Source organism: Mirounga leonina, unplaced genomic scaffold (assembly GCF_011800145.1).
Source record: "Mirounga leonina isolate KUSES-001 unplaced genomic scaffold, KU_Mleo_1.0 Mir_175, whole genome shotgun sequence".
Taxonomy (NCBI): Eukaryota; Metazoa; Chordata; class Mammalia; order Carnivora; family Phocidae; genus Mirounga; species Mirounga leonina.
Window position 1 is genome coordinate 10,335,189 of NW_023270453.1, and position 27,752 is coordinate 10,362,940.

The 27,752-nt window shown below is 47.8% G+C and overlaps 2 protein-coding genes across 4 annotated transcripts in view; one reads left to right on the forward strand and one right to left on the reverse strand.

The window, feature by feature from the left end:
• Positions 1 to 4,793: 4,793 nt before the first annotated feature.
• The window catches only part of PROSER2 (proline and serine rich 2), a 46,625-nt gene continuing 23,666 nt past the window's right edge, over positions 4,794 to 27,752 (reverse strand). For all 3 annotated transcript variants that reach the window (XM_035021658.1, XM_035021657.1, XM_035021656.1), the window contains 2 exons: positions 9,294 to 9,534; positions 4,794 to 7,632 (listed from right to left, as the gene is read on the reverse strand). In XM_035021658.1, the coding sequence (XP_034877549.1) occupies positions 6,620 to 7,632; positions 9,294 to 9,534 (1,254 nt within the window). In that variant the 3' untranslated portion in view covers positions 4,794 to 6,619. The remainder of the gene's footprint in view (positions 7,633 to 9,293; positions 9,535 to 27,752) is intronic.
• On the forward strand, positions 24,990 to 26,876 carry LOC118021590. Its single transcript, XM_035021659.1, has one exon. The coding sequence runs from the start codon at positions 25,102 to 25,104 to the stop codon at positions 25,783 to 25,785; it is 684 nt and encodes a 227-aa protein (XP_034877550.1). The 5' UTR covers positions 24,990 to 25,101; the 3' UTR covers positions 25,786 to 26,876.

Genomic DNA, 27,752 nt, shown 5'->3' on the forward strand with positions numbered 1-27,752 from the left:
AATGTAGACAAAACTTCAACAATGCCACCTACAAGTGTTGGCAGACTTGCAATAATCCCCGACACGATCAGGGAAGGACCACCAGTTTGTGCTGCAGTTGTGTCCTGAGTGGACTGTGGCTGGAGACTTACAATGGGGAGAACAAGTCCAGCCCCAGAAGCCTCCGGAGTGGCTCCCACTGGAGCTGGGTGGCCTCCGGCGGAGGGCGAGGCTAAGGCCGGGCATGGGCTTCCGCTTTGCCTTGCCCTGCCTCAAGCCCTGATGCTTGGGGCAGCCGGGTCCCGGACTTTCCACTGAAGCTTGGCGGCCTTTCCAGTAACAACCACAACTTCAGAGGACTGCCAAGGAGCAGGCCGGGCAACGTCCCCGGGGAACTCGGCTGGCTGGGTGTGCGGTGTGTGCGTGGGAGTCTTGCACACGGGGGTGTTGGAAACCATGACTGGCAATTCCAGATTCCAGAAGCAAGTCCTGAAGGAAGACGTGGAGGCATGGAGCCAAAGGACCTGCTGTGAACTGGATCCCCCGAGGCAGAGGTCACATGCAGCAGCAGGTCCAAGCAACCCCAGCCCCGGCCGAAGGGTCCTTCGCAGGCCCCGGGGGACACACCCCACTTCCCTCTCCTCTTTCCAGCTCTGTGCAGGCCACTGGAATGCTCTTTACACCAATCCAGACTGCGGACTACAGTCCTCACCTGCCTCCCCTTTGTTCCCCAACCATGCCGTGCCCTCCACTCCCTGTAAGCTGAGGCACAGCTAGCTGTAAATCGGAGACAGGCCCTAGCGAGTGGGGGGGGGGGGGGGGGGGGTGCAGACAGAACACTACAGGAAGTGGCTCCGCGGGGGACAAGAAGGGCTCTGGAGGGGAGAAACGGGATTGTGGTCTCTCTCGGTGACACTGAGGAGGGTTAGCCCTTTCCACACTCGGGAGAAGGGACAGCTGGAAGGTAGCAGCCTGGCGAGGCGTGGGCAGCTTCACAGAAGGTGCGGGAAGCAGGGAGTTTGCACATCAGGCCACCAGGGTATGGACCCACTGGCCCACAGGAACCCCTTGTGAAGAGAAGTCTGCGTTTTCTCATCTGTAAGAGGTCGTCACACACCCCCAACCTGGCAGATCATCATGAGGAACAGGTGGTGACATTTAGCACCACTCACAGCATGGGGCCCACAGAAGGACACAAAGACTTGCTGAAGGAATCGGCGAACACGGTCCTATTCAGGACCACTTGGTTCACCTCCTAAGCTGTGCGAATTATTAGTTTCGGACAAGTGCTTTCCACAATTAACATTTCAATTGAGCTCCTTTGGTCTTTAAGATTCCTTAGAAGAAGTATTACAAACCCATGCACAGTGAGTTGGGAAGAGCCTGGTGGAGGTTCCCCGGGCTGGGTTTAGAAAGCAAGCCCCAGGGAGGTGAGGCTCCCCAGCCTCCACAGCAAGCCCGGCTGGGGAGGCCCTTCCTGAACTTTCCACTTTCCTCCTCTTTGAAATTGTCTTCACAAGGCAAAGGTTATTTCCCTCCAACTTCAAAATGCTTAGACACCAAAGGATGTCTAAGTGACAGGATAAATTCTGTCCTATCTCATGGACCGGGAAGCTATGTAACCACAGGAGGACCAGTTGGAAGCAGGAGAAAACCTTCTATCATCCCAGTAACGTCGGGGTGTGGGTTCCGTGAGGAGTGATGTGATTGATTGTACAAAGACCACGGAGACTGGAATGCATCTCTGGTAACAAGGGCCAGCCTCCCGCTGCATGTCCCCCGCTCGAGGGGCTCATACCACTCAGCGACACTCAGCGAATGCCGCGGACGGAAAGCCACCAGTCGCCTAGAAGCGCGTGTGCACGCTCATGCTCTGGAGCCTCTCTGTCTGACACATGGATTCCTTGTTCACTCACCCCACCCCTTAAAGGTTATTTCCAGAACTTCGGTTGTTACCCTTGGCAGCTGTGTTTCACCCACAAATACTGGGAGGCTGGTTTATGAAGTGTGACGTGTTTATCAATGACTAAGTTCCATTAACCTCTGCTTCTGAATGTGAATTCTTCCCTCTGGCCCGGGGCCGGACCGGCACAGCTCCCGCCTTGACTGCAAGCAGGGGGTGTCGGGTGGGGGTGACCCCTGAATGCTGAACCTAAGCCGCCACACTAGGAGCTCCCGTGCCCAGAAAGTAGACCCCTGAGCCCCTCCACAAAATGGGGGTACGTCTCCCCTTTGGAAATGTTCTCTGAACCTCAGAAACATGGTCAGCTGGGGAAATGGCTGGCTTTAAGGATCTCGAAGAAGCAGTGGGTATCAGGAAAACCTACATCGAACCCAACCATGGAGGCGGGGAGATTCCTTCTGCCTCAGCTTTGCTCTGGATCCTGGTGTGCCCCCAAAGCAGAAGGGCCCGTGGGGGAATCAGAAGGCAGAAAGCAACACTAGGAGGTGTCCCAGGATCGCACAGTTTTCGGGGCGGGGGTGTGTGGACCCTGCCCCTAACTTAAGGCCATTTGTGGTTTTCCCCCACCCAGCCTAAGCTAAGTTCTCCAAAGAACACATGTTTGCCATTTTGGCTTTCTGGGTCATTTCTGGAAACCTCCATGTTTCCCTGCCTTTAGCTCTTTGCTGAATAGAAGGTTCCGGGCCTGAAGGAGATCTTTACAGAGCCGGGCTGGCAGGTTGGTGCAGTGATGGTATCGCAATGGGGCGAGCTCTGCCTGGCTCCTGGGGTCATCTGTGGCCTCCTTAGAAGGACAGTAGCCAGGACAGCGAGTGAGCCCGCTGGTGATGGCAGTGGTTGGCATTTCTTAAGCCTTAGGGAATTTGGAATATGGAGGGAAGAGCTTCGTTATTTGTTTTTTTTAAAAAAAGAGACATTTAGAAGGACCGCAAACATCACACCCAAAGGTTGACTCTTTTTATGCTGAAAGGCGTGGGCTGGGAAGTGTGCTTAGGTCATTATCCTGTGGCCAGGCCTTTTCTTGGGGAGGACAAATGGTTTTCCTGCCAGCAGTTCTGCTGCCCTTGGGGAAGAGGGAGAACCTGGCGAGGGGCCGGCGGGGAACAGGGGTTGGACCGGACCGGTCAGCCGAGGCGGCAGGGGGCCGCATTCCCCACCCGGCCACACAGCGCCCCTGCTCGCAAATGCAGCTCGAGTCCTCATCTTACCAGGCTGCGGCGGCTTACCGCCCTGCCTTCTCTCTTCTCAGGTATCTGAAAGCAGGGCTTGTCCAGCGAGTAGATTAGAAGAGGATATGCCAACTTGTTCCCATACTTGAAAGCCGGAGAAAGCCCTGCTGTGAGGAGAACAAACAGAACCTGTTTGGTGGCTTGTCATTTCAGTGACAACACGAACCTTTCACAGGTGAGCATTCCTCACACGCCTCCCCTTCCGACTGCCCCCCCCCCTCCCCCGGGGCAGGCAGCGGGGGTCACAGGCCGGAGCAGGGGAAAAACACAGCAAACCAGCTCCAGAGCCTTCAGGGAACATGAGGATTTGATGACAAACATATAATATCTCAAGGGAGAGCCGAGGGAGAAAAGTGTATTACAGCTTGTCCGGGCAATCAAAAACCCTCCTAGAGAAACAATGTCCCCATTCTGCCGCCTCCATTAGGGACCCAGCACAGCAGGTACGAGTGTATTGTTTTCATATTTATCTTACTTCTCTTTCTTCATTCCTCTTGAATAAACATCAAGAACTGATTCCTTAGATCACCTACATCAAAAACATCACCACCAAATCCTCTGTAGGGTCAAAGGCCTCAGAGCCGGAGCTGTGGGAATTTAACGAAGAGAATGCCTTTCTGATTTTTCACAAATAAAAAAGCCAATCCTGAGGGTCTCCTGAGGCCTCACTTTATCAACTCCACTAAGCTCTTCATGAAAATGGGGAGCCAACCTTAGGAGCCCCCCAACAAGGAATTTCGTGGGAAGAATCCTGTACCCTCCATGTCCGTGTGTGCCGCACAGGGAGGGAAGAGCAGGAGTGGGCTCAGGCCTGACCCACCGCCTTAAGCACCTCGACAGACTCAAGACACCCCGTGTGCGGACTGTTACTGTAGTATCTGCAACGTATTGCTGTGTGTGGACGAGACTGGCCATGTGTACCTACCTTCCTAAAAGCAAAGAATTCTTTTCCCCTGACTTTGAGCATTAAGATAAAGAGTTTCATAAAAATGGGGAGTGATTTACAGGTATCACTTTGAAAAGAAGGAAAAAAAACCTGGGCACTTGAAATTCATCTTTTCTTTTCATACAGTTTTGCTTTGAAATGTGGTCAACAATCACTTGACGATGAGCCTTTGTGAATGTCCTATCATGTAGTTATGGCAGGGGAACGAATACCTCTCTGCAAACTAGATGTTTATTTTATTTTATATTTTATTTTATTTATTTGAGAGAAAGCACAAGCGGCGTAAGGGGCAGAGGGAGAAACAGACTCCCCACAGAGCAGGGAGCCCCATGTGGGACTTGATCCCAGGACCCCGGGATCATGACTTGAGCTGAAGGCAGACGCTGCACCGACTTAGCCACCCAGGCGTGCCCAAACTAGATGTTTTTGTTAACATGATACATATACAGGTTACTGCATTAACAGGTATCATTTGAACCTCGTAAAAAACACATGGCTTTAATTACTAGGGTTTTGGGCACAAGAAATGGCCAGAGTAATAGCCAGTATAATTATGAATAAATACAAGAGAAGGATGTAACCATTTAAAAGAAAATAACTGAGCGCCAAGTATAAAATGCAAAAACAAAGCTGTTTATACTTAAGATAAATCTCTAAATTTATTTTTCAAAAACGACATTGTGAGAACAAATATAGTCACGTTGACCTTAATCACAGTGAAGTCATAGGATAGAGATAATTCTCATATTTAAAGGATATTTAAAATGTTAGCCATATCAAGACCCTCTATTTTTAAACACTGTGTATGGCATCTCACTTTGTGAAAGGTAATACAGCCCTCAAGAATTCTTCAAACAAAATCCAATACAAACAGGAGCACAATAAAAACTATTTTAAAAACCTGTAAAATCAAAGCACCTATTAAATTAAGACCATCGAGAATCTATAAGATTATTTCAGGAAGACACGGGCTGGATGAGACACTAAATACCATAGTTCTAAGGGAAAAAATGACCATAATTTTATGGAACTTACAAGGCAAAGTGAATACTATGAAAGATGTGCTTTACGGCGCATTTAAAAATTTTAATTTAAATAATACTCAACAGGAGGAAACCGAGTCTGTGACATTGGCTGAGATATAATAACAGAAGGGCATGACTTGCAACTGGAGCCCTTCCCAGTCTATTTTTAGAGGCTTAAGACTCCAGCCTTAAATAGTTTTAATAATAATGCTTGTGGCTACAACTCAGCATGTGACACACACAGTCTGGGAGAAAAGCAGTTCTTCTCAGACTGTGGAACCTAGTTTGCTGGGGGTTTTTTCCCCTTTAAAGCTAATCCTGCGATCTTACTCACAGAACATGAGGGATCTCAAGAATGTTTTCGTTTCCTTCTGTTTACTGGCTACCTTGCAACATGCACAACTAGAATTGGGTGATAAATTGAAATCAGAAGGAACTGTCTTGCTTCTCTGGAAGCCTACTTGGAATATTACCTTCGTTGGGTACAGAGCGACACATGGGTGATTGTGGAGACAATGGAGATGTGCCCTTAGAGGTTCCGATCTCTGTGTCCCGTCGCAGCTGCGATGGTTGCATCCGTCAAGAGAGAGGGAAGGGCTTGCATCCTGTAGTCACTTGAAAGGGTCTTAAGAAGTTTGCAGATGTGGACTCACGCATGTATGTGCGTGTGAACACATTTCTGTAAACACACATCATGTACAGGTATATACACCATTCATGCTCACCCACATATCTCCCAGTGACAAAGCCCCCGCAGTCTGATGGGACTTGCTTCCTGAAAATTACCTTTTCCAAATCCAACCTTTCAATTCCACTCCCGTAATGCAAAATTACAGTAAATCATACTCTGAAGGGTTCAATTTTCAATTAAAAAAAAAAAACAAAACACACAAATGGGCAAACCAAATCATATCCAGAAACAAAGACACATCTAGGGTTAACACACCAAACTTTACCCCTGAAAAACAAACAGAAAAACCAAAGGAGATGCTTTGAGATGTTATGAAAATTGAACAGGCATTTCTGTTTTAGGAAACAGAGAAAAGGAAGAGAAAATCCCTTTCATGGATAACTGAATGTAAGAGATCTAACCTGGCTTGGGTGTCACACGTCCTTGGGGTAAGAGTCTAGATGAGAGACGGGAGAATAACAAATCAGACCCAATCCCCCTCCTTCTAAATCCAAAAAAAAGGCATATGGCATTTAGGGTTTTCAGGGTTCTTCTCTGAGCTCCTAGAAAAAGGAAGACAAGATACAGGGCCGGACTCTCCCAGAAGGATCGCCCTGCTCAGATGTGGCAGCGCAGTTGGGTGGCACTTCCTGTCCCCACTCCCTCCGCCCGGCCCGTGGAGTCCTGGCACCTGTCATCTGTCGTCCTCCCCGGAACCGTGGCCACTGCTCCTTGGGCGGCCACATCCATGTTAGGCCTCACAAGCCTGGCCATTGTGCCTCTCCAGCCCCCCCACCCCATCCTCCATCACAAGTTCTCCTTCAGAAGTCCGAGCTTGCGCAGGGCCTCCCGGCGGGCCTCCTCCGTGGACCCGCGGCCGGAGAACTGGACGGTGATGCCCTGGGGCCTGAACCCAACAGCCCTGGGCAGCGAACCCGACCGCTTCCTGGCATCCTGGCCACAGTCCGGCTGCCGGTGCTCGTAAAAGCTCCTGCTGGCATTCTGGCGGGCAAGTTTGCCAGCAAGCACCGGGTCTGGACGGAAGGTGACAGTTTTTCCCGTGGAGACGACGAAGGCACTGGGCTCACTCTTTAGGACGTCGTGGATGCTCTGGAAGCCGTTGGGCAACGGCAGGCACTGTTCTGTCTGCACGCCTCTGGACTGCTGCTGAGTGCTGGCATGGCTGCCGGCCCGCGTGGAAACGGTTTCGTGGATGGGGTGGGGCTTGCTCTGGCCGTGCGTCCCCTGCTCGGTGACATCAGCCCTGGGGGCCCGGTATTCCGCTTCCCCGGAGGCCAGGAAAGAGACGCCATTGATGTTGGCCAAGACCCGGGCCTTCCGCTCCTGCACGCTGACGGCTGCTTTGGAGATGGTCTTGTTGAACTCCTTTCCCGCGCTGTTGGTCACGCTGATGTTGCTCGGGAAGCGGTGGATCTTGGGTGCGGGCTGGGCCGTGTGTCTGTGCCCCAGGAAGGGGTCCCCGTTCCGAGGGGCCCCCGAAGGCAGTGTCCTCCAGTCCCCAGGCTTGCCCTCCTTGGAGGGGGACGTGGGTGAAAGCGCTTCATTTCCTGCCAACTTCTCAGACATTTTCTGAGCAATTACCAGTGGGGTGGGAACGGAGCGGGGCAGTTTGGGGTGCTCTGCGGGGGGCATGGGGGCGGGCAGCTCTTTCCTGGGGGGTGCTGCCGCTGCGGCCACAGGCTGAAAGGGTGGCACAGGAGGGGTCTGTGGGCCTGCGGAGTCTGGCGAGGAGGGACCCCCGACTTCTGGGTTCCTGCCTTCAAAGACAGGAATGTCTTCCTTCCCGACAGGGCCAGCCCCTGAAAAGGAGGCAGAATCCTCATCAACTCCCACCTTAGGTAAAAATAAATGCATCCTATTTCCTTCTCACTGAATTTATGATGGCCTCCAAGGGACATAAAGCCAACGTCAGCAGCAATGTCAGCATCCCGTCAGCTAAACTCCCTGGCCCAGTGAAGGAGAACATTCTAGGTGAGTCTCACCATCACGTGATAAGAAGGCATCAGCCGGTGACCACGGAAGACTCCGGTCTGAAGGCTCAGCCCCTGGGATGCACACTGGGCATTCAGGCTTCTAAGGACGCGCATACCAGGAGGGAATAACAACCTGCCTTAGGACGGGGTGCTGCCAAGGGAAATGGAGGCGGGAAGGTTGGGGAGCACCCCCGCATCAGGTGTTTCTAGATGAAGCCTAGCTGGATGTGTCAGACAGCCCCGGGCAGAAGTCAATACATCAGCCTCTGAGCCTTTGCAATATCCTTACCAGATACGGATCGCAGGTCACCCAACGCTGTCCGCGCCTACATGCACGCACCTGTCTCTTGCTGCAGAACTGCAAGCCGTATCTTATTTGTCCCTATTCTTGGAATCTCACACAATGCCTGCCAAAGCAGGCACTTGCAACTGTTGTGAAAATGTCACGTAAGAGACGGATGGGCAGGGCGGCTTTCCCTCGCTAAGTGTTTCCCTTGGCCAAGTATATGATCTGGCATTTTTAAAGGATCAGCAGGTTCAAGTTAGCTGTAGGAACTACTGTTCAAAGAAGTGTGATAAAAATGGGAAATTCTTATTCAGTCTCTCCTTTGCTGACGTGGCTGCACACGAAACTCCACACCTGGAGTCGAGAACCCTGGTCTATGAAATTTGATGTAACACACGGCCTTGCACACACACATAACACACACACACACACACACGAAAGAAAATATATTTCTAGAGGCTTGTGACAAAAGGCAGTGTTTTGTAGTAAGAGCCAAAATCCTTTCCCTTCTGTTTCTCCCTCATCCTTCCAATCCTCATCCCCTTGCCCAAATTTATTTCCAGTATCTCTTCCAATCAGGAAAAACAGTGCCAGACAATCCCACCTCGTCCATCCTGTCTGGTCTCACAGGATTCAAAAGACAAAAAGCATGCCTCTCCTTTGAGGCTGCCCTGAATCAAGCAAACCTACAAACCTACAACCTATTACATGCCGAGCCAAACTCTTGTCTGCTCTTTTCCGGTTTTCCTGAACCGGCGGACTTTTCAGTCCAAATACTCCCACTTTGAAAAGTCATACTAGAGAAACAGGGGTATAAGATTGTTCAAAATCTGAGATCAAACCCAAGGGCTAAAATAGAAGTACCTTGTCTGTTTTTTTCGTAAAATGAATTCTTAACACCTGGAAGTCATTTCCAATTTTCTTTTTCTTTTAATACATACACGAATTGATTCGTGTGGTCAGCTAGTCTCATTCTTTATTTTGGCCCTTTTGGAATTTCCCTTCATGGGCTGTCTCCTAATATGCTATGAAGCATCCACTTGGTTGGACACTCAAACTACCAAGAGCATACTTCTACCCTGCAAAAACCTGATGAGGCCGCACAGCATCCATACTGGCCGCACACAGGGGAAGACCACAGTGTCCTCGAAGACACTAATGAACCAAGCCAGAGGCCTGGGGATTGGGCTTCGCTCCTCACCTGCTGCTTCCGTCCCAGCCGGGAGGCACTCCGGTTCCCCTGCCTCCGGTGCTGGCTGCACTAAATCAATGACCTCTCCTGGCTCGGACTGACCGGAAGCACACTCTCCCAGAGACCCCAGAGAGTGGCCATCACACAGGACTTGCTCTTCAAAGTCGTCTTCCAGGGAATCAATGGTCTCTTCAAAAAACAGGATGACATCCTTTTCCTCATGGGTCAGGTACTTCAGGCTCTCATCATCCTATACAACAGGTGCAGGGATTGGGAATAGAAGGGATAAAACAAACAGTCATCTTGCTGAAGAGAAAAAATAAGACAAAGTCGGGATCTGTGCAGAGCCCCGGGTAGAATCCACGTGACTCTCAGAGTTCCGGTTGGGGAAAGTTGCCATTCAGGGGGCCCCATGGACAAACATGTCCCCCATTGTACCTGCATGAAAAAGAACATTGCCAAGAAGCTACAGCAAATACAGGGTCTTAGAACCTATTAACAGCTCTAGCCTAATGGTTCCTGGTGAGTCAATGACCAAAAAAATAATTCTTCTTCAAACCTCCTTGGAACACTGTTCTCAACTGACTGCTCTCAGACGTCTTCCCATAATAGCAGTGGGGGACATCTCTGGTTGAAGATAGTGATGTGAATGCACATATTTATGTCCTCTTCCTCTGGAAACCTCACTAAAACAACGGGATTTATTTTTATTTATTTATTTATTAAATTGGAAGGATATTTGATTAGTACATAGCTTTTTTTTTTTTTTTAAGATTTTATTTTTTTATTTTTTGACAAAGAGAGAAACAGCGAGAGAGGGAACACAAGCAGGGGGAGTGGGAGAGGGAGAAGCAGGCTTCCCGCTAAGCAGGGAGCCCAATGCGGGGCTCGATCCCAGGACCCTGGGATCTCGACCTGAGCCGAAGGCAGACTCTTAACGACTGAACCATGCAGGCGCCCCTAAAACATTATTTTTTTTTAAGATTTTATTTATTTGAGAGCGTGAGAGAGAGATCACGAGCAGGGGGGAGAGGAAGAGGAGAAGCAGACTCCCTGCTGAGCAGGGAGCCCAATGCAGGACTCGATCCCAGGACCCCGGGATCGTGACCTGAGCCGAAGGCAGATGCTTAACCGACTGAGCCACCCTGGCGCCCTGGGATTTATTGTTTTAAAGGCACAAATCACAAAGACAAAAATAATGGGAAAGGAGACATCAGCCACGGAATGTGGGAAGTTAGGCAGTAGCAGGACAGGTGAAACCGACTCCAAAGACCCAGGGAAGCTGGGTTTCAGCCGGCAGCCGCAGATGCCAGTAACCACCCTTCTGAGGACAGCGGAATCCCCCCGCCCCCCGCTCAGGCACTGGGGGTGCAGAGCAGTTCTGGGAGGGGAGGCCAAGAGGACGGTGGAAAGAGCAGAATTGGTTCAGCAGGAATGAGGTCACCCCGGCAGAAAACTAGATGTTTTTTCTTAAAGAAGGTAAAAGAGGGATTTGAAGAGAGCTGATCATGAAGGATCGTGATGGAAATGAGGAGTAAATGAAGCCAAACAGATGCCCTGTGGACAGAAACCCAGAAGTCTTCCCTGGGGCATCTGAATGTCCAAGGGCCCAAAGGGGCCGACCCTATGGGTTCCCCAATGAAGCAGCTCAGCAAGATTCCCCCTTCAGACGAAGAGTACAGTCACCAAACCCCCACATAGAATTTCTAATCAGCTTCTCAACGTCCTCTCTTAAATTGTGCACACGCAGAAACTGAGCAGCTGAGAAAACCCTTTACCATGAAAGACATACCCGAACAAACAAAAAGGAAAAGAAAGCAACTTACAAAAACAAACTATGCAGAATTGATAATTTCTAAAAGAGGACTATTAATGTCCTCAAAGAGATGAGGAGATACTGAATCCATCAAGAATAGAATGCTCTTAAAACAAAAACCCAGAGGACCAAAAACACCTCTTAGAAATTAACACTAGGACAGCAGAACTGAAAAATGAAATCAAAGCCTACAAGATAAAGTAGAGAAATGAGTAAATAGACAATTTAAAAAACAAAACAAAACAGGGAAGACAAGAAAATTAGAGAGTAAGTATGGGAGGCCAACATCTGATAATGAGAGACCCAGAAAAATAAATCAGAAAAGTAGAGGGGAAGAGAGTATCAAAATAAACAAGTAAAGGAATTCAAGGAGAGGACCCTCAACTGAAGGCTCTGAGTTTCCAGATACAAAAGTCCCCATTAGAACAACATAATGAACAAGAATGAAACAGACCTATGTCAGGGCACATCACTGAAATCTCAGGATGCTGAAGACCAAGATCCCAAAATCTTTCCAGAGTGAACATCAGGTCACAAAACAAAAGACCAAGAATCGAAACAGCAACAGACTTCCCGGCAGGGATATCAGAAGCCAGAAAACAACGTCATGATTCCTTCAAAATTCTGAGTGAATTGAGAACTAGAATTTTATGCCTAACCAAATTAAGGCGGTAGTAAAATAAAGATGCTTTTAAGACAGGTGAGGTCTACACAATGGATCTCCCACGTATGCCTTTCTCACGAAGCTTCTGCAGGGTGGTGGGGGAGTGGGGTTGCTCCCCCAGACAAAGGAGTAAACAAAGACATGGGAGCTGGGGACCAGGAGAGAATGAGAGAAAGCCAAAGGGAATCCCAGGACGCTGGTGACATCCCCAGGATGTCAACGGTGCAGTGAACAACCAGTCCAGTGCAGAGCACTCCAGGGGGTGAAGAATGCGAAGCAAGCAAATAAAACCTGTACAGTTATTAACCACAGAAAACTAAAATTATGAGAAAAGGCATATATCTATGAATCTATTTGCCTATAGTAATAAGCACACATACACACACAGACATATGAATTATATTCGCATTCATAGTAGCAAGAAAACAAACAAAACAAGAAATCACTGAAAATGTCCAACAATAAGGGTGTGGTTAAACAAATCAAGGCACCTTCACAGATAGAATAATAAACAGTGTTTTCAAAAGAATATAAAGCTAAGTGGAAAAAATGCATATGGAAAAATGGAGCTTTCTCAATTTGACTTAAATATATGCATACTTAATATTTACCCCCACACAAGAAATACCGAAAGGATAAAGATATATAGTAAAATGTCGATAGTGGCAGTGGGAGGGTGTGAAGTCAAATAACAAAGAAACGGGGTGAGTTAAAAACTATGTCCTCTAGGGGCACCTGGGTGGCTCAGTTGGTTAAGTGTCTGCTTTGGGCTCAGGTCATGATCCCGGGGTCCTGGGATCGAGTCCTGCGTCGGGCTCCCTGCTCCATGGGGAGTCTGCTTCTCCCTCTCCCTCTGTACCCCCCACGCTCGTGCTCTCTCTCTCTCTCTTGCTTGCTCCCTCTCTCTCAAATAAAATCTTAAAGAAAAAAGTCATGTCTTCTAGTGAGTAGGAAATGGGAGGAGGGTGCTTTTCATAACCCTGTGAAACTACTTGACCCTCTATGAGTGCAAACTTTGATAAAACAACAAAAAAAGTGGTGGAAGCAAACATGATTAACAGCTGACCCCAGCGGGGGCATGAGGTGGGTGGGTGGCACCTGGGTGTGGCTTCATCGGTTAAGCATCTGACTCTTGATCTCAGCTCAGGTCTTGATCTCAGGGTCGTGAGTTCAAGCCCCACGTTGGGTTCCACGCTCAGCGTGGAGCCTACTTAAAATAAAATGAAAAAAAAAAAAGAAAAAAATTGTTGACCCAGGTGGTGCAGGAGAATGCTTTTCACATTGGGATCTGAGAGGTTACACAAATGCCCACCCACCCACCCAAAGCACCTGACTCCCAGGTCCATCAGAGAGCCTGCAGGCTTTACAAATTTAGAGATGGTTTAAGGCATTCCTTTGTTTTTGGTATGATTAACCCGAGAATACATGCAAATTTCTCAAGCCGGCTTGGCTATATTAGTTTAATCCTGAAGGCAGGAGGACTCCGGGCAAGGTGACTGCCCACAGCCGGGTTCGGTGGGCAGACAGACGGAATGGCATGGGCTGGGTCAGCAGACAGAGCGGAGCACGGCCAGGGAGAAGCAGCTACACACACCCGCCAGATATAAAGCCACATACCACTGCGGGGTCACAGGAGTGTCTGCTTTGGTAGACACGACAAACAGCTCTCCCGAGTACTTGTCCCAAGCGCGCTCCCGCCCGCAGGCCTGCTGGCTCTCCTTCCGTGGCAGGCACGCACCAGCGTCCCATTGTGATTTTCCATCCACTCCCAAGAAAACAGTGTTGCACTTTTTTTTTTTCATAATACTTAGCTGGCTATTTGGAGATCCTCTTACAAAGTGCTGCCTGTTCCTCTTTCTATCAAGTTGTCTTTTAAAAAATATAGTACTGGGCGCCTGGGTGGCTCAGTTGGTTAAGCGGCTGCCTTCGGCTCAGGTCATGGTCCCGGAGTCCTGGGATCGAGTCCCACATCGGGCTCCTGGCTTGGCGGGGAGCCTGCTTCTCCCTCTGACCCTCTCCCCTCTCATGCTGTTTCTCTCTCTCTCTCTTTCTCAAATAAATAAATAAAATCTTTAAAAAAAATAAAAAATAAAAAATAGAGTACTACACGTACTAGATAGACACCATTTGTTGGATATACTTATTGCAAATATCTTCTGCTATTCACTGGCTATTCGCTGCTATTCACGGCAGTAACGGTGGATAGGCATTCTGGTCGGATAGGCTTCTGCTATTCAGTGCTACAATTCATCTGGAATGAACTTCTGTGTATGGTGTGAGGTCAAGAGTCTTTGTTTTCTAAAGTGATACCCAATTGTTCCAGCACCATGCCTTGGAAAGACCGTCCTTTCTCCCCTACAGGTCCCCTTGGATGTGTTGGGTCTGTTTATGAATTCTCTTATCTGTCTACTTGTCTATTTGTATACCAATTAAACAGTTCTATTTTTTTAAAGATTTCATTTATTTATTTGAGAGAGAGAGACAGCGAATGAGAGAGAGCACGAGCAGGGGTGGGGTTGGGTTCAGGGCCAGAGAGAAAGGGAGAAACAGACTCCCTGCTGAGCAGGGAGCCCGATGTGGGGCTCGATCCCAGGACCCCGAGATCATGACCTGAGCTGAAGGCAGACGTGCCACCGACTGAGCCACCCAGGTACCCCTTAAACACTGTTTTAATTATTATAAGTGTTGCTATCTGGCAGTTTAAAGCCTTCCAGTTTTGCCATTCTTCTCTAAGTCTGCACTAGCTCTTTTGGCCCTTTTTATTTCCATGTAAATTTTAGATTCAGCTTGTCAGTTTCCATACACCCAGATACACACACACCCTCTGCTGGGACTTTGGAACTAACAGAAGTTCCTCAGACTGAGGAGAACTGAATTTTCCAGTGTTTTTTGAATCCTCGAATATGGTATACACCCTTACTTACTTAGATTAGTGGCTCTCGAGCTGTGGTCCTTTCACCAGCAACCGCAGAACCTCGGCACAGCACCTAGGACTACAAATTCTTGGGCCCTACCTCAGATCTGCTGAATCAAAAGCATTAAGGGCCTCAGGTCTGTGCATTAACATACACTCTGGGAAATACTGATGCACTAACGTTAGATAGGCATTGATTTGGTTCTTCAACTTTCCTCAAGAATGTCTTAGAGTGTCAAGTCTGAGATTTTATGCAGTTGTCATTATATGTCTTCTTAGGTATTTGATGGTTTTGGGTTTTTTTTTAAGATTTTATTTATTTATCTGACAGAGAGAGACACAGCGAGAGAGGGAACACAAGCAGGGGGAGTGGGAGAGGGAGAAGCAGGCTCCCGGCCGAGCAAGGAGCCCGATGCGGGGCTCAATCCCAGGACCCTGAGATCATGACCTGAGCTGAAGGCAGTCGCTTAACGACTGAGCCACCCAGGCGCCCCAGTATTTGATGTTTTTTGAAGGTAATATAAATGTTGTCACTTTAAAAAAAATTTTTTTTTTAATTTTTAGTTGTTTTTTTTAAGTAAACTCTACACCCAACGTGGGGCTCAAACTCACGACCCAGAGATCAAGAGTTGCATGCTCCATCAACTGAATCAGCAGGCACCCCTAAATGGTGTCACTCTAAAATTTTTCTAATTGCTGCTGGTATACAGAAATATAAAGTACACTGATCTTGTAATAAGTAAATTCAACCAATTTGCTGTGTGATCCGGACAGTTTATTTGTAGATTGTTTTCAATTTTCTACATACACAGTGGTGTCTGTAAATGAGAGATTTATATTTCCTCCTTTCCATTCCTTTTGTGACCCATTCATTTTTGTCATTTGCCTTATCGTACCGGCTGGGTTCTCAAGTCAGCTGAATAGAAACGGCATCTTTGTCTTGGTCCCAGTATCAGAGAGAAAGCTTTCAATATTTCTCCATCAAGTATAATGTTTGCCACAAGGTTTTTTTTTTAAAGTTTTATTGTTTATTTATTTTTAAGTAAAGTCTACCCCCAAACTGGGGCTCGAACTCACAACCCTGAGATCAAGAGTCCCACACTCCATCAACTGAACCAGTCAGGCGCCCCTGTTGTAGATTTTTTTTAAAAAATTATTTTTATCAGATTAAGAAAATTTTCTTCTATTCCTAGTTTGCTGAGTAGCTGAGTATGTTGGTTTTAACATAATGAATGGGATTTGAATTTTGTCAAATCATTTTCTTTATGTATTAGAGTGATCCTCAGCTGGGGGTGACGTTGCTCTTCACAGGGCATTTGGCAATGTCTGGAGTCACTTTTGGTTGTCGCAACTGGGTGGGTGTCACCGGCATTTAGCGGGTGGAGCGATCTATAGCCTACAGCACACGGGACAGCTCCCCACAGAAAGAACGATCTGGCTGAGAAGGCTGAGGAGGCATGATTATATACTTCTCTTTTCTTCTGTTAATGAACTGAATTACAATGATTGATTTTCAAACATGAAACCAACCTTGCATCCTTGGAACAAATCCAATCTGGTCGTGATGTTATCTTTTTTATAATCGCTGAATTTGATTTGCTAATATTTTGTTTGGAATTTCTGCATCTGTATTCACAAGATCGATTGGCTTGTCGTTTTCCTTTCTTTGTGATCAGGTTTTGTATACCCTTCTTTTTAAAATGTCAACTTTGAAACAATATGCCCTAAGATTTTAATTTTAGTTCCTAGCTTATCTTTTCGGTCCACCTTTCCTGAGATTTTTGTGGGGGTGGGGGGTGGGGGAGAGGAAAGACTAAATTTAAGAATACTTTTTCTCCAGCTGAAATTAGAGCAGGTTCATATTAACTAGGTCTGTGTAATTCGATCAGTCTGCATACCTAGCAGTGGATAGTCCCTGAGAGCTTCAATATTCTAAGAACAAGGTCAGTGTCAGGGGCATTAGAAGAGGGGCAGGGTACCATGAGGGAAAATGGACATAAAGTGTTCCTGACTGAGTACTTTCTATTGAGTGCTGGACCAAGGGAAAGAGAAATGGGTTTTTAAAAACCCAGTACAGGGATGCCTGGGTGGCTCAGTCAGTTAAGCATCTGCCTTTGGCTCAGGTCATGATCCCAGGGTTCTGGGATCGAGTCCCACATTAGGCTCCTTGCTCAGCGGGGAGCCTGCTTATCCCTTTGCCACTCCCTCTGCTTGTGCTCTCTCTCTGTCTCTGACAAATAAATAAAATCTTTTAAAAAAATAAAAATAAAAAACCCAGTACCATCATCTACAGAACATGTGACTAAGGAATTTACACTTTATTCTGAGAATTCCAGTATCTGGCCCTACCTACTTTTCAAATTTCATCTCCTACTACTCTCCCCTTTATACTCTATTCCAGGGGTGGTTACTTTTTCTGTAAGGGCAGGGAGTAAATATTTTGGGCTTTGCAAGCTTTATGGTGACAACTACTCAACTCTGTCCATGTAGTGTGAAAGTTATAGACAGTGTGTTAATGAACAAGCCTAGCTTTGTTACAATAAATCTTTATTTACAAAATCAGATGGGGGGCCAGAGTTGACCTACAGGCTGTGGTCTTCCAACTCTTGCTCTATGCTCTAATCACATCAAACCACCTGCCATCTCCTGTGCCTTTTCATGTCAGCAGTGCCTGTCTCTGCATGGCCACATCTGACCTATCCTTCGTGGTCACCACACCTCCAATGTCACCACCCCTCCAGCCGACTCCATAGCATCTATTGAATCAGACATTCAAATATTTGAGCATCTACTAAGCATCAGGCAATGTAAATATAACAGTGTAAATAATGTTCTTGCTGTCTACTTGACCATCTAATGAGGGCTTTAGGTAAGAAAAGAAGTAGTTACTTCAGAGTCTGGAAATGGCTCCAATGAAGTGACCACAGGGTATTAAGGAAATGGGTGTCAATCCACACTTTTGGGGAAGGGGTCTGATCTGGAACACTTGGGCGAGGAAATGATATCTGCCAATAATCTGAAAGAAGTGGGTGAGAGTCAAACACAAAGGGACACGGGGTAGGTAAATCTGTGTTTGAGAGATCATGTTGCCTATCATGTAGGAAATATCGAATGTGGGGAGCAATCTGGATGAGACTTCAAGGTTACCTAAACCAGAGCAGGGGTGATGGGAAGAGAGAGAAGGAGGTGGGATTTCAGAGAGATTTAAAATGTAGAATCAGCTCCTCATTTAAATTCTCAACTACAGTTGTTCATCATCCAGCTTTCCAGCTCTACTAGACTTCACATTTAAAAAGGAGCCTCATATAGCCGATGCCCCCTCCCCCAGACCACCCCAGAGCTTACAGGCGGTCTTGTCCTGGGACCAAAATGTCAGCTGCCTCTTCACACGTCTGTCTGCTTTGTCCCTCTGGCAACCAGAACAGGAAAGCTTCATACGAAATCCAGCGACACCATTCATATTGTGATTTTTCTAGTTTCTTGAAGACTGGTGGGATCATCTGGAGGGTCACCATGGATGGTGTAGGGCATTCCTGCCTCATCTGTTCTCTACACACCTTATTCTTGCTAGACCAGCCTGCCCCCCATCCGTTCAGCACACACGCTCCTAACTCTCCTTCTTTCCCAGACTCACCCGAAGACATTTCAAATGTTTCTCCTATCCATGCAGAGTAGTTTAGCTCAGTGATTCAATGGAAAAAAACTTGCAAGTCTAAAAATCATTAGGGCTCTTAGCATAACAAAGGTCCCTGTAGTTAATAATTACAACCATCACGGATGTTGTTAGGAGACGTGATGATGATAACAACCATAACCAAACAAAATGTCTAAGGAAATAAATTAATGCTCTCTTCCCTCTTCCTCTTACTTTGCCTTCCCCAACTCAGTGTTTCAATAGGGCTATGCACAAGATTTTTAGATAATCTATTTTGGTTAGGTGTACAGACAGCAGAATTAAATGGGCAACTGGCCTGCAACACACCTTCAGCTTAAGACACATGCCAACTTCCCACACTGAGTGAGGGGCAGAAACTATGAACAGTGTATATAAGCCCCACAGATCTAATCCAACCTCTGAGCAAGAAATCCCAACGTAAGATGGCATTTGGAAAATGGGCTTAGAAAGGGCAGCTCCTACACAACCATTCTGTGTTCTTGGGCAGGCTGTAGGACCCATAGGCTGAAAGACACAACACACAGATCAGTCAGCCCCGCTCCATCACTGGAAGATGTGAACGCTGGGCTCAGGGCCAGTGAAATGACCCCCAGGGTCATATGACTACTCAGTAGAGTGGCCAAGACTACAACTAGTCTGTTCTTGCTTTTTTGTTTTATCAGATTCATTTCTGTTTCTAATCACATACTTATTCAAGATCAGAGGCCTGGGTCCTGGAAGACTCAGATTCTTGCAGCCCCAACCCATCTGAGGTCTCTCCCTGGAGTTAGAGGCCGGAGCACATACAGGCCGTGAGGCTGGCGTGTATCTACACGCACTGGGTCTGTGCTCTGCCTGGCCTGGAGTGCTGACCTAAGGGGCAGAGCCAAAAAGAGCTGTGGGCTCCGTCTGCTGCCTAATTCCCCAAACAAGAAGCTGCCCTCCACATGAACCCCCCTCTGCCTACACCTGGGAGAGGAATGAAGGCAGAAACCAAGAAAAGCCGCAGTGCCAAGGGCAAGGGAGCAGGGTATTCGGGGCCAGAAAAGGGGTGCGTGCCCTTGTGCGAGAGGGTTCCTATCTACTCCTCCAGTTCCCTGGAGATGCTGGTGCTGCAGCCTCCTCAGACAAGAGGAAGGCAAGAGGAAGGCAAGAGGAAGGCACGGGCCTTGGTGAAGAGGCAGAGCATGAAAAGCAGGGGACTGAGAATAGGCAAGTCGATAGAGCCAGGAAGTAGGTGAGTGTTTGCTCAGCGCTGAGGGAGTTGGGGGAAACAGGGAATGACTGCTACTGGGTGCAGGGGTTTCTCTGGGGGTGGAGAATATGTTCTAAATGTGATTGTGATGATGGTTGCCAAACTCTGGGAATCTACTAGAAACCACCGACGGGCATACTTTAAACGGGTGAACTGTCTGGTATGTGCATGATACCTCAATAGAGCGGTCAGAGAGTGAAAACAACAACAAGGAAGGCAGGGGCCTCGTGGCCCCCGTGAAGGAGGGAGGGAGCCCTGGCAGCGGTGGTCCCCGCTTCGCCGATGGGCCTTTTGGAAGCAGCATTTGCTAACTTAGTCCCAAAGAACTAAGTAGATAGGAAATGAAGAAGGGAATTGAAGAATTGTGTTAGTATTTGGAAGGAAATAGGCTGACAGCCAAAAAATTTTTTTAAATTCCCTTTTTAAAAAAAAAAAGATTTTATTTATTTATTTGACAGAGAGAGACAAAGCGAGAGAAGGAACACAAGCAGGGGGGGTGGGGGAGGGAGAAGCCGGCCCCCTGCTGAGCAGGGAGCCTAATGCGGTGCTCAATCCCAGGACCCCAGGATCACGACCCAAGCCGAAGCCAGACGCCAACGACTGAGCTACCCAGGCGCCCCTTAAATTCCCTTTCTATGAGTGGTGTTTTTAATGTACCAATTTGGGCTATCAATCTCCAGATCTATAAGAACTCTCTAGAAAACCATACCTCCCCCCCATTCTACCCCGCATGCTGACTTCAGGTAATGTCTGTAAGTCTCCAAGGGAAACACCATTTTGTTTAAGAATGTGAGAGTACTGGGATGCCTGGGTAGCTCAGTCGGTTAAGCAGCTGCCTTTGGCTCAGGTCATGATCCCAGGGTCCTGGGATCGAGTCCCACATAGGGCTCCCTGCTTGGTGGGGAGCCTGCTTCTCCCTCTGCCTGCCTCTCCCCCTGCTTGTGTTCTGTCTCTCTGACAAATAAATAAAATCTTTAAAAAAAAAAAAAAGAATGAGAGTACATATATTTCTACCCTAATATGTACATTATAATTGTGAAGAAATAATTTCTATTATATTCAAACCGGAAAATTCAAAACGCTAAGTCTACTAAAGTAATTGTACTGGATGCTATACATGTGTCCCATGAGGAGGACAAAGTCCTGGTCTTGCGGATGTCTGTCCACTCCTACATGAAGATGACAGAAGAAATGTCTACCTAGTCCCAGTGGAGCTCTGAGAGGAACAACCAGATAAGCTGGATGACAGACTTTTAAGATTTTATTTTTAAATTTTTAAAAAGATTTTATTTATTTATTTGAGAGAGAAAGAGAGCATGAGCAGGGGGAGGGGCAGAGGGAGAGGAAGAGAGAAAATCTCAAGCAGACTCTGTGTTGAGCTTGGAGCTCGACATGGGGCTTGAACTCACGACCCCGAGACCATGACCTGAGCCCAAATCAAGAGTCGGTGCTCCACCCACTGAGCCATTCAGGCACCCCTGGATGACAGACTTTTATAGCAAATGTTACCAACAGTTCTGAAAGTCAACAGTCCTAGATATGCCTACGGGAGTACAGATTTGGGACAGGAGTTTCATTTCAAGAGAAAATATAGAGAGGAAAAAAACATTTGGCTACACGAAAAATGGAGGAAGCCCAGAACACTCATACTAAACAGCTACCTAAAAAAAATGCTGAATTAAGTTCTGAAGCTTTTTTTTGTTTTATTTTTTTTTAGATTTGTTTATTATTTTAGAGAGAAAGAGAATGCAGGTAGGGGTGGGGAGAGGGGCAGAGGGAGAGGGAGAATCTCAAGCAGGTTCCATGCTCAGCATGGAGCCCAATGTGGCACCCCTTGTTTTGTTTTTCATTTAAACAAAGAAATTGGGCTTGGGGTGCCTGGGTGGCTCAGTCCGTTGAGTGACTAAATCTTGGTTTTGGTTCAGGTCATGATCTCAGGGTTGTGGGATTGAGCCCCACGTCAGGCTCTATGCTCAGCAGGAGGTCTGCTTGTCTCTCTCCCTCTGTTCCTCCCCCTGCTTGTGCGCGCAAGTGCTCTCTCTCTCTCTTAAATAAAATTTAAAAAACAAAGAAATTTGGCTTAACTGCAGATTAAGACAATGTGGCAACTCCTTGTGAGAGAGAAAAAAGAACTTGTAGAATTCATCTCTATTCCAGACCAAAAAAAAAAAAAAATCATAAACAAGATTATGATGGCTAAAAATATTCTTGAGATGAACCAAGATCTCTCAACTGCCAGTCTCTTAGGTGGGGAGCCTAGAGTATTTGTTTTGGTAGAGTGTGATTTGATGTTCATATTTGCTTTTTTTTTTTTTTTAAAGATTTTATTTATTTGTCAGAGAGAGAGTGAGAGAGAGAGAGAGAGCACAAGGTGGGGTGGGGGGAATAGAGGGAGAAGCAGGCTCCCCGCTGAGCAAGGATTCCCCACGGGACTGGAATCCCAGGACCCTGAGATCATGACCTGAGCCAAAGGCAGACGCTTAACCCACCGAGCCACCCAGGCACCCCTCACATTGGCTTTTTCCACACACCAAAATGACCTTCCAGACACTTGAGCAAGGCTTCACTGACCTAAGCTGATGAGAGATGCCCTCAGCCCCGCAGCTGAAGCCGAACAGGGGCCCAGAGAAGCATGTCACCATGGGCCTCCATGCAGTTCCTGACAGGCCTCTCCGGGCTGTGCTGACCTTGGCACTCCATAAGCGCCCATGGCGCTCCCCACAGACCCGGGTAGGGGCTTCATTATGGTTCTCTCTAACCGGTCACTGCGGTGAGTTTTCACCAGGGCTAACTGAACCCTGTACTTCTGGCCGGAAAGCAACACAAACAGTGAGGGACGAGATGTGCGCCCAGTTTTGATGACAGATCTAAAGAATCATGGCTCCAGGGACGCCCGGGTGGCTCAGTCGTTAAGCATCTGCCTTTGGCTCAGGTCATGATCCCAGGGTCCTGGGATCGAGCCCCACATTGGGCTCCCTGCTCAACGGGAAGCCTGCTTCTCCCTCTCCCACTCCCCCTGCTTGTGTTCCCTCTCTCGCTGTGTCTCTCTCTGTGTCAAATAAATAAAATCTTAAAAAAAAAAAAAAAAGAATCATGGCTTCGAAGGATCACCACTGGGCTCTGGGGCTGCCTGCAACTTCCGTCCCCTGGCGGTAATGTGAAGAAGGCCTAAGACGGAGCCGCCTTGTGCGCCTGCCGTCCAGCGCCCTCCCAGACCCCTGTGAGCCCATTGCGCTGACCCAGAGCTTCACGCGTGCCGCCGAATTGCGAGCTCTGGAAAGAGGAACACCGCGTTGTACTCGTCATCTACCAGTTCTGGTGTGTAGCAGGTGTTTATTAAGGGTTTACTGAATCCAACTTCTTTAAAAGCTATTTGAGCTCTGTCATAAAATGGCTGCTTTGACCAGCAAGTTGTGGGCTTAGGGAGGGTAAGGAAATGGAAAGGAAGACAGGGGTCACTGGTGACCAGTCTGCTTCTCCTTTCTTTTCTTCTTTCTTTCTTTCTTTCCTTCCTTTTTTTAAGATTTTATTTACTTATTTGAGAGAGAGTGCACATGAGCAGGGGGAGGGGCGGAGGGAGAAGCAGGCTCCCCGCTGAGCAGAGACCCCCCCCCCCTTCACAGGAAGGGTGTGAGATGCTGGGCGGGGGGTGGGGGGGGCGCTCTCCCTTTCCGTCTCATCATTAGTGGTCAAAGGAAAAACCACCCAGGTGCCCCTGCTTCTCTTTTCCATCCTCGGTTCTGTTTCCTCTCCATGGAATCACCCAGCCCCTTCTGTGTCCGATTGCTGTGTATGACCCGGACTTCACCTAACCTAGCCACTCAGTGTTCACCACTGCTTGCTCTACCTTCTTATTCCATGACAAATGAGTGAGGCCAAAAGGCAATCAAAGGCTTTGGAGAAGGAAGGGGGTAATCAGGAGCCGGCAACTGCTGTCTGATCACAGGCTTGTTATGTGGCTGCAGGGCTATGACGTTTGTTAGCTTGGGGAGAAGGGAGGGTTGCAGGACAGTTCACTGAAGAGTAGATCTCCAAACTCTCGGTAATGAATCTGGATCATTGCTTTGGACCAAGTTAGAGATAAAAATGAACAGGAGGTATGCCTGGGGATTCGGGGTGCTTCTAATCTGCCCTCAAAGAAGCGTGTGCATTACCAAGTCCCTTCAGAGCCGTGGGTACTGGGTGGCTCAGTCGGTTAAGCGACTGCCTTCGGCTCAGGTCATGATCCTGGAGTGCCTGGATCGAGTCCCGCATCGGGCTCCCTGCTCGGCGGGGAGTCTGCTTCTCCCTCTGACCCTCCCCCCTCTCATGTGTGCTCTCTCTCTCTCTCTCTCTCATTCTCTCTCTCAAATAAATAAAATCTTAAAAAAAAAATAGTTTCCCACTCTTTTCAAGCAGGCAGTCAAATTCTCTTCTAGAGGAAGCCCCAGGAGGCCTGCAGGCTGCAGGGCCACCTGCAGAAACAGCACCCAAGCATGTGGGCAGGAGGCAGCTGTGCGTCCCTGGGCATTTTGTGAGATGCGTGCTCCAGATCCCAGCCTGCAGGGGTTAAGAATATAGGGACCCCTACACCCAAAGCTTCTTTCGTCCCCTTAGACAGCTATCATTTATGAATGTCTCCAAATTCTTCTAGAAACTTTTCTCCTGAATCCATTATCACCGACGAAGGCGGTAAGTTCCAAAACCACCCTCCCAACTTGGCCAAGATGTGCTGCCTTGTTTTGCATTGCAGCCATTCTTCTTAAGTTCCAAAGGGAAAAAAAAAAACACGTTCAAAATATATCCTCTTACTCAAGCATTTCGTGATTTGGCCAATCTGTTCTCGTTCTAGCTCTGCCTTTCATTAAAGTGTTCAGAGGCAGACTTCCTTACAAGAAAAACAAAGTACATATACAAATACAACCAGCCTCTCGGTGAAAAAGACTGCATCCTTTGCCCTCTTGGAATGGTCCCGGTCATCATGGGGGCCATGTGGGCAGCCAGAACAAGCCTACTGGAAGCAGCTATTTTCATTTTTAGCTACTAGCACTGGCTCAGGAGAAAAGTTTTCATAGCGTAAACATCTGTTATACCCCAGGCAACCCTTCAACTAGTGTTGGAAAACTTTAGTAGGATATTCTCATTTAAATCAGGCATTCATGTTTTATCTTCTTGTAAAAATAACCCTGGCTTAAAAGAAATGTCTCCCTAAGTAGGTTATCTCTTATCTAAAGAGCCTTTAGATAGAACACCAAACAATGCAGAGGCCTAAAAGAACGGTCCCTGACTAGTCTTCCACGAGGTCGGGGGTGACAGGGCAATGAGTGGCAAACTACTAGGGTTGAATCTCGTTCCGAAAAGATGAGTCATAAAAAGACCTGATGACTCGGAATCAAAACATATAGAGCTCCTCTCCACATTTAGACTCCCTGAAAGTTCACACACAATTTTTTTTTTTAATGGTGTAGCTAGTTCACTGGTGAAAGGGGCCGGCTGCCAAGACAGTGCTTCATGAAAGTCAAGTCCTAATCAAAATGCCAAATTTTCTCAATGTGCCGCTCCTCTCTAAGGAGAATACACAACTGCCAGATGACACGGGAGGCAGTTCAAGTTGGCTCAGTGATCTTCCAGAAAGGAAAATGCTTGAAAACAAGCAGAGGTCTGCGCAGAAGGTGCTGGAACAGGACAGCGACGTGTCCTCCTATAGACAGCGAGAGAAACAGGGAGCCAAGTGGGGTACGTGGCAGGATTACGGGGTCACACACATCCACACACGCATCCTGAGAATATACGTTCATCGTACACTTCCTGAAAGTCGAATCTGCAATGACTTTGCCACAGTTATGCTGCACTGGGTACAATGCTCGGCGCTCCAGGGCACAGAGAAGAGTCAGACACATTGCAGTCCCACTGTGGGACGGTACCGGAGAGGAAAGAACCAGAGGAGGATAGGTGTTCTGGACGTTCACCCCAAAGTGATGCCCCGGAGGGAGACTGCGAGAATTAGGAAGGGTGTGAGATGCTGGGCGGGGGGTGGGGGGGCGCTCTCCCTTTCCGTCTCATCATTAGTGGTCAAAGGAAAAACTCAGAAGACTACTGACGAGTCAGAGATACGACCCGGAGAGCACGGATCCAACAAGAAGCTGGGGCGGGCTAAAGCGGAATCACACGCAACCTGGAAGCTCAGAGGGCGCTCGCCAAGAGGCTGTTGTCAGTAAGCCCGGACTGCGTGCTGGCCGGCGCGTCCTTCCAGTCACCCTAGGGAAATAATTATTTTCCCATCACCCCCGTTTGTAACTCAGGAAGAAAGTAACTAAGGAACACAGTGACTGACTAACCCTTCCCAGGTTCCAAAGGAGACGAATTTGAATGTGAACTCGAGCCTGTCACTAATACGCTGTGTTTGTTACTATTCTGAGCTGATTTTTAGGATACAGACTGGTTAGTAAAAAAGAAAGGAACTTTAAACATGCATAAGGTGGGGTTTTTTTTGGATTTGAGAGAAATCATAAGTATATCGGGGAATGTTCTGCTGATACCTATTCAGCCCTACGGCAAAACCTATGCAGACCAATACTGATGGCTCAGAAATCCTTCCCCAAAGGCAGTTAATGTTGTTCTCACTCTACCCACCTTGACCTTCTGATATTTATAAATGTAAGAGATTTGTAGTCTCTCCCACCTTTGAACCTAATATTTCCAATATATTATTAAAAAATGTCCATGATAAAAAGGTCTTTTTAAGATTGTATTTATTTATTTGAGAGGGAGCACGAGCAGAGGGAGGGGCAGAGGGAGAGAGAGAAGCAGACTCCCCGCCGAGCAGGGAGCCCAACTCGGGGCTTGATCCCAGGACTCTGAGATCATGACCTGAGCAGAAGGTGGCCACTTAACCGACTGAGCCACCCAGGCACCCCTTTGATTAAAAGTTTTAAAATAAGTCACTTCTCTTTCTGACTCTGGAACTGATACTTAATAGACCTCCCTTCAAACAAGAGCTTTTGTCCCTGGAGATGAATTCTTGTGTATGACATCCAACAAAGCGTCGACATGATGCATATTCTCCAAATCTGTCAGATGACAGACATTAATGTCCCATCTGCCTAGACATACATTCTATGCAAAATTCTATTTTCTATGGCAGTGTCTTGTAAACTCCCCGAGTTCACTTTACAGACTTACTTCTTCCAGGAAAGATACCTTGTGGATATTCTGGTGGCTGTGATCCCCTCTACAAGCCTCCTTTTCCATTTCCCCTAAACCTTCGTGATGGTCAGTATGATGCACCCCCTCCAGATCACCGGCTGGTGAAGGACCTGTTCCCCCACCTTTTGGCAGTGTTGCTGGAAGGTGGCCCGAAGCTGTTAGTCCTCTTCGGGGATTGTCTTGAGCTGAAAGAAATCCTCTTGTCAAGGTCACACATCCTTCCAGGGGTGTCCTGAATCCAGTGGCTGATCACCAAGTGGGTACTAAGGCTCCAAGCTCAACCCGATGTGGGACAACTGAAGGACCGTCCCAGCTCCCAGCTTCCTGGGGAAGAGCTTCTCCCCGACCCCTGCTGCTTCCTCTTCCTTCCAGGTGCTGATCCCAGGAGCACCCCTAAGAAGCCCCTTGCACTCTGTCATCCTAACCTGCATCATCTCAGAATCTGCCACCTGGGGAGCACATCTGCAATAGCCCCTCGTGTCATGCTGGGCCACAGTCACTAGAATGTCAGCGCCTCTGCAGTGTCCCTGACTCCCAGAACAAGGGATCGAGCAAATGTATAAATCACACACACCAAAGAGACAGAAGGTGGTGGGGAGCACAGTGGATTCTGCTCCTCACTGGACAAATTCGTAGAGATCCGTCAAGTCCTATTTGTCTCTGGAGCGTGGAGTTTGAGCCACACTTGAGATTTGGTGGAAGTAGGCATTAACTGGCTGGAATGAAGAATGGACCCTATGTGACTAGAACAGACATTCAAAAACAGCAAATTTCCTTCCCCCACATCAAAGCCACTTGGCATGCTTGGGATTGTGGTCTCTCCCAGCGGAAGACAGAGAGAAGGGGTTATTTATTTATTTATTTTTTAAGATTTTATTTATTAATTTGACAGAGAGATATAGCGAGAGCAGGAACACAAGCAGGGGTAGTGGGAGAGGGAGAAGCAGGCTTCCCGCAGAGCAGGGAGCCCGATGCGGGG

What these genes read in the sequence shown, in the direction of transcription:
- LOC118021590 (XM_035021659.1), top strand. Translation starts at nt 25,102, where the DNA reads ATGCCAAATTTTCTCAATGTGCCGCTCCTCTCTAAGGAGAATACACAA.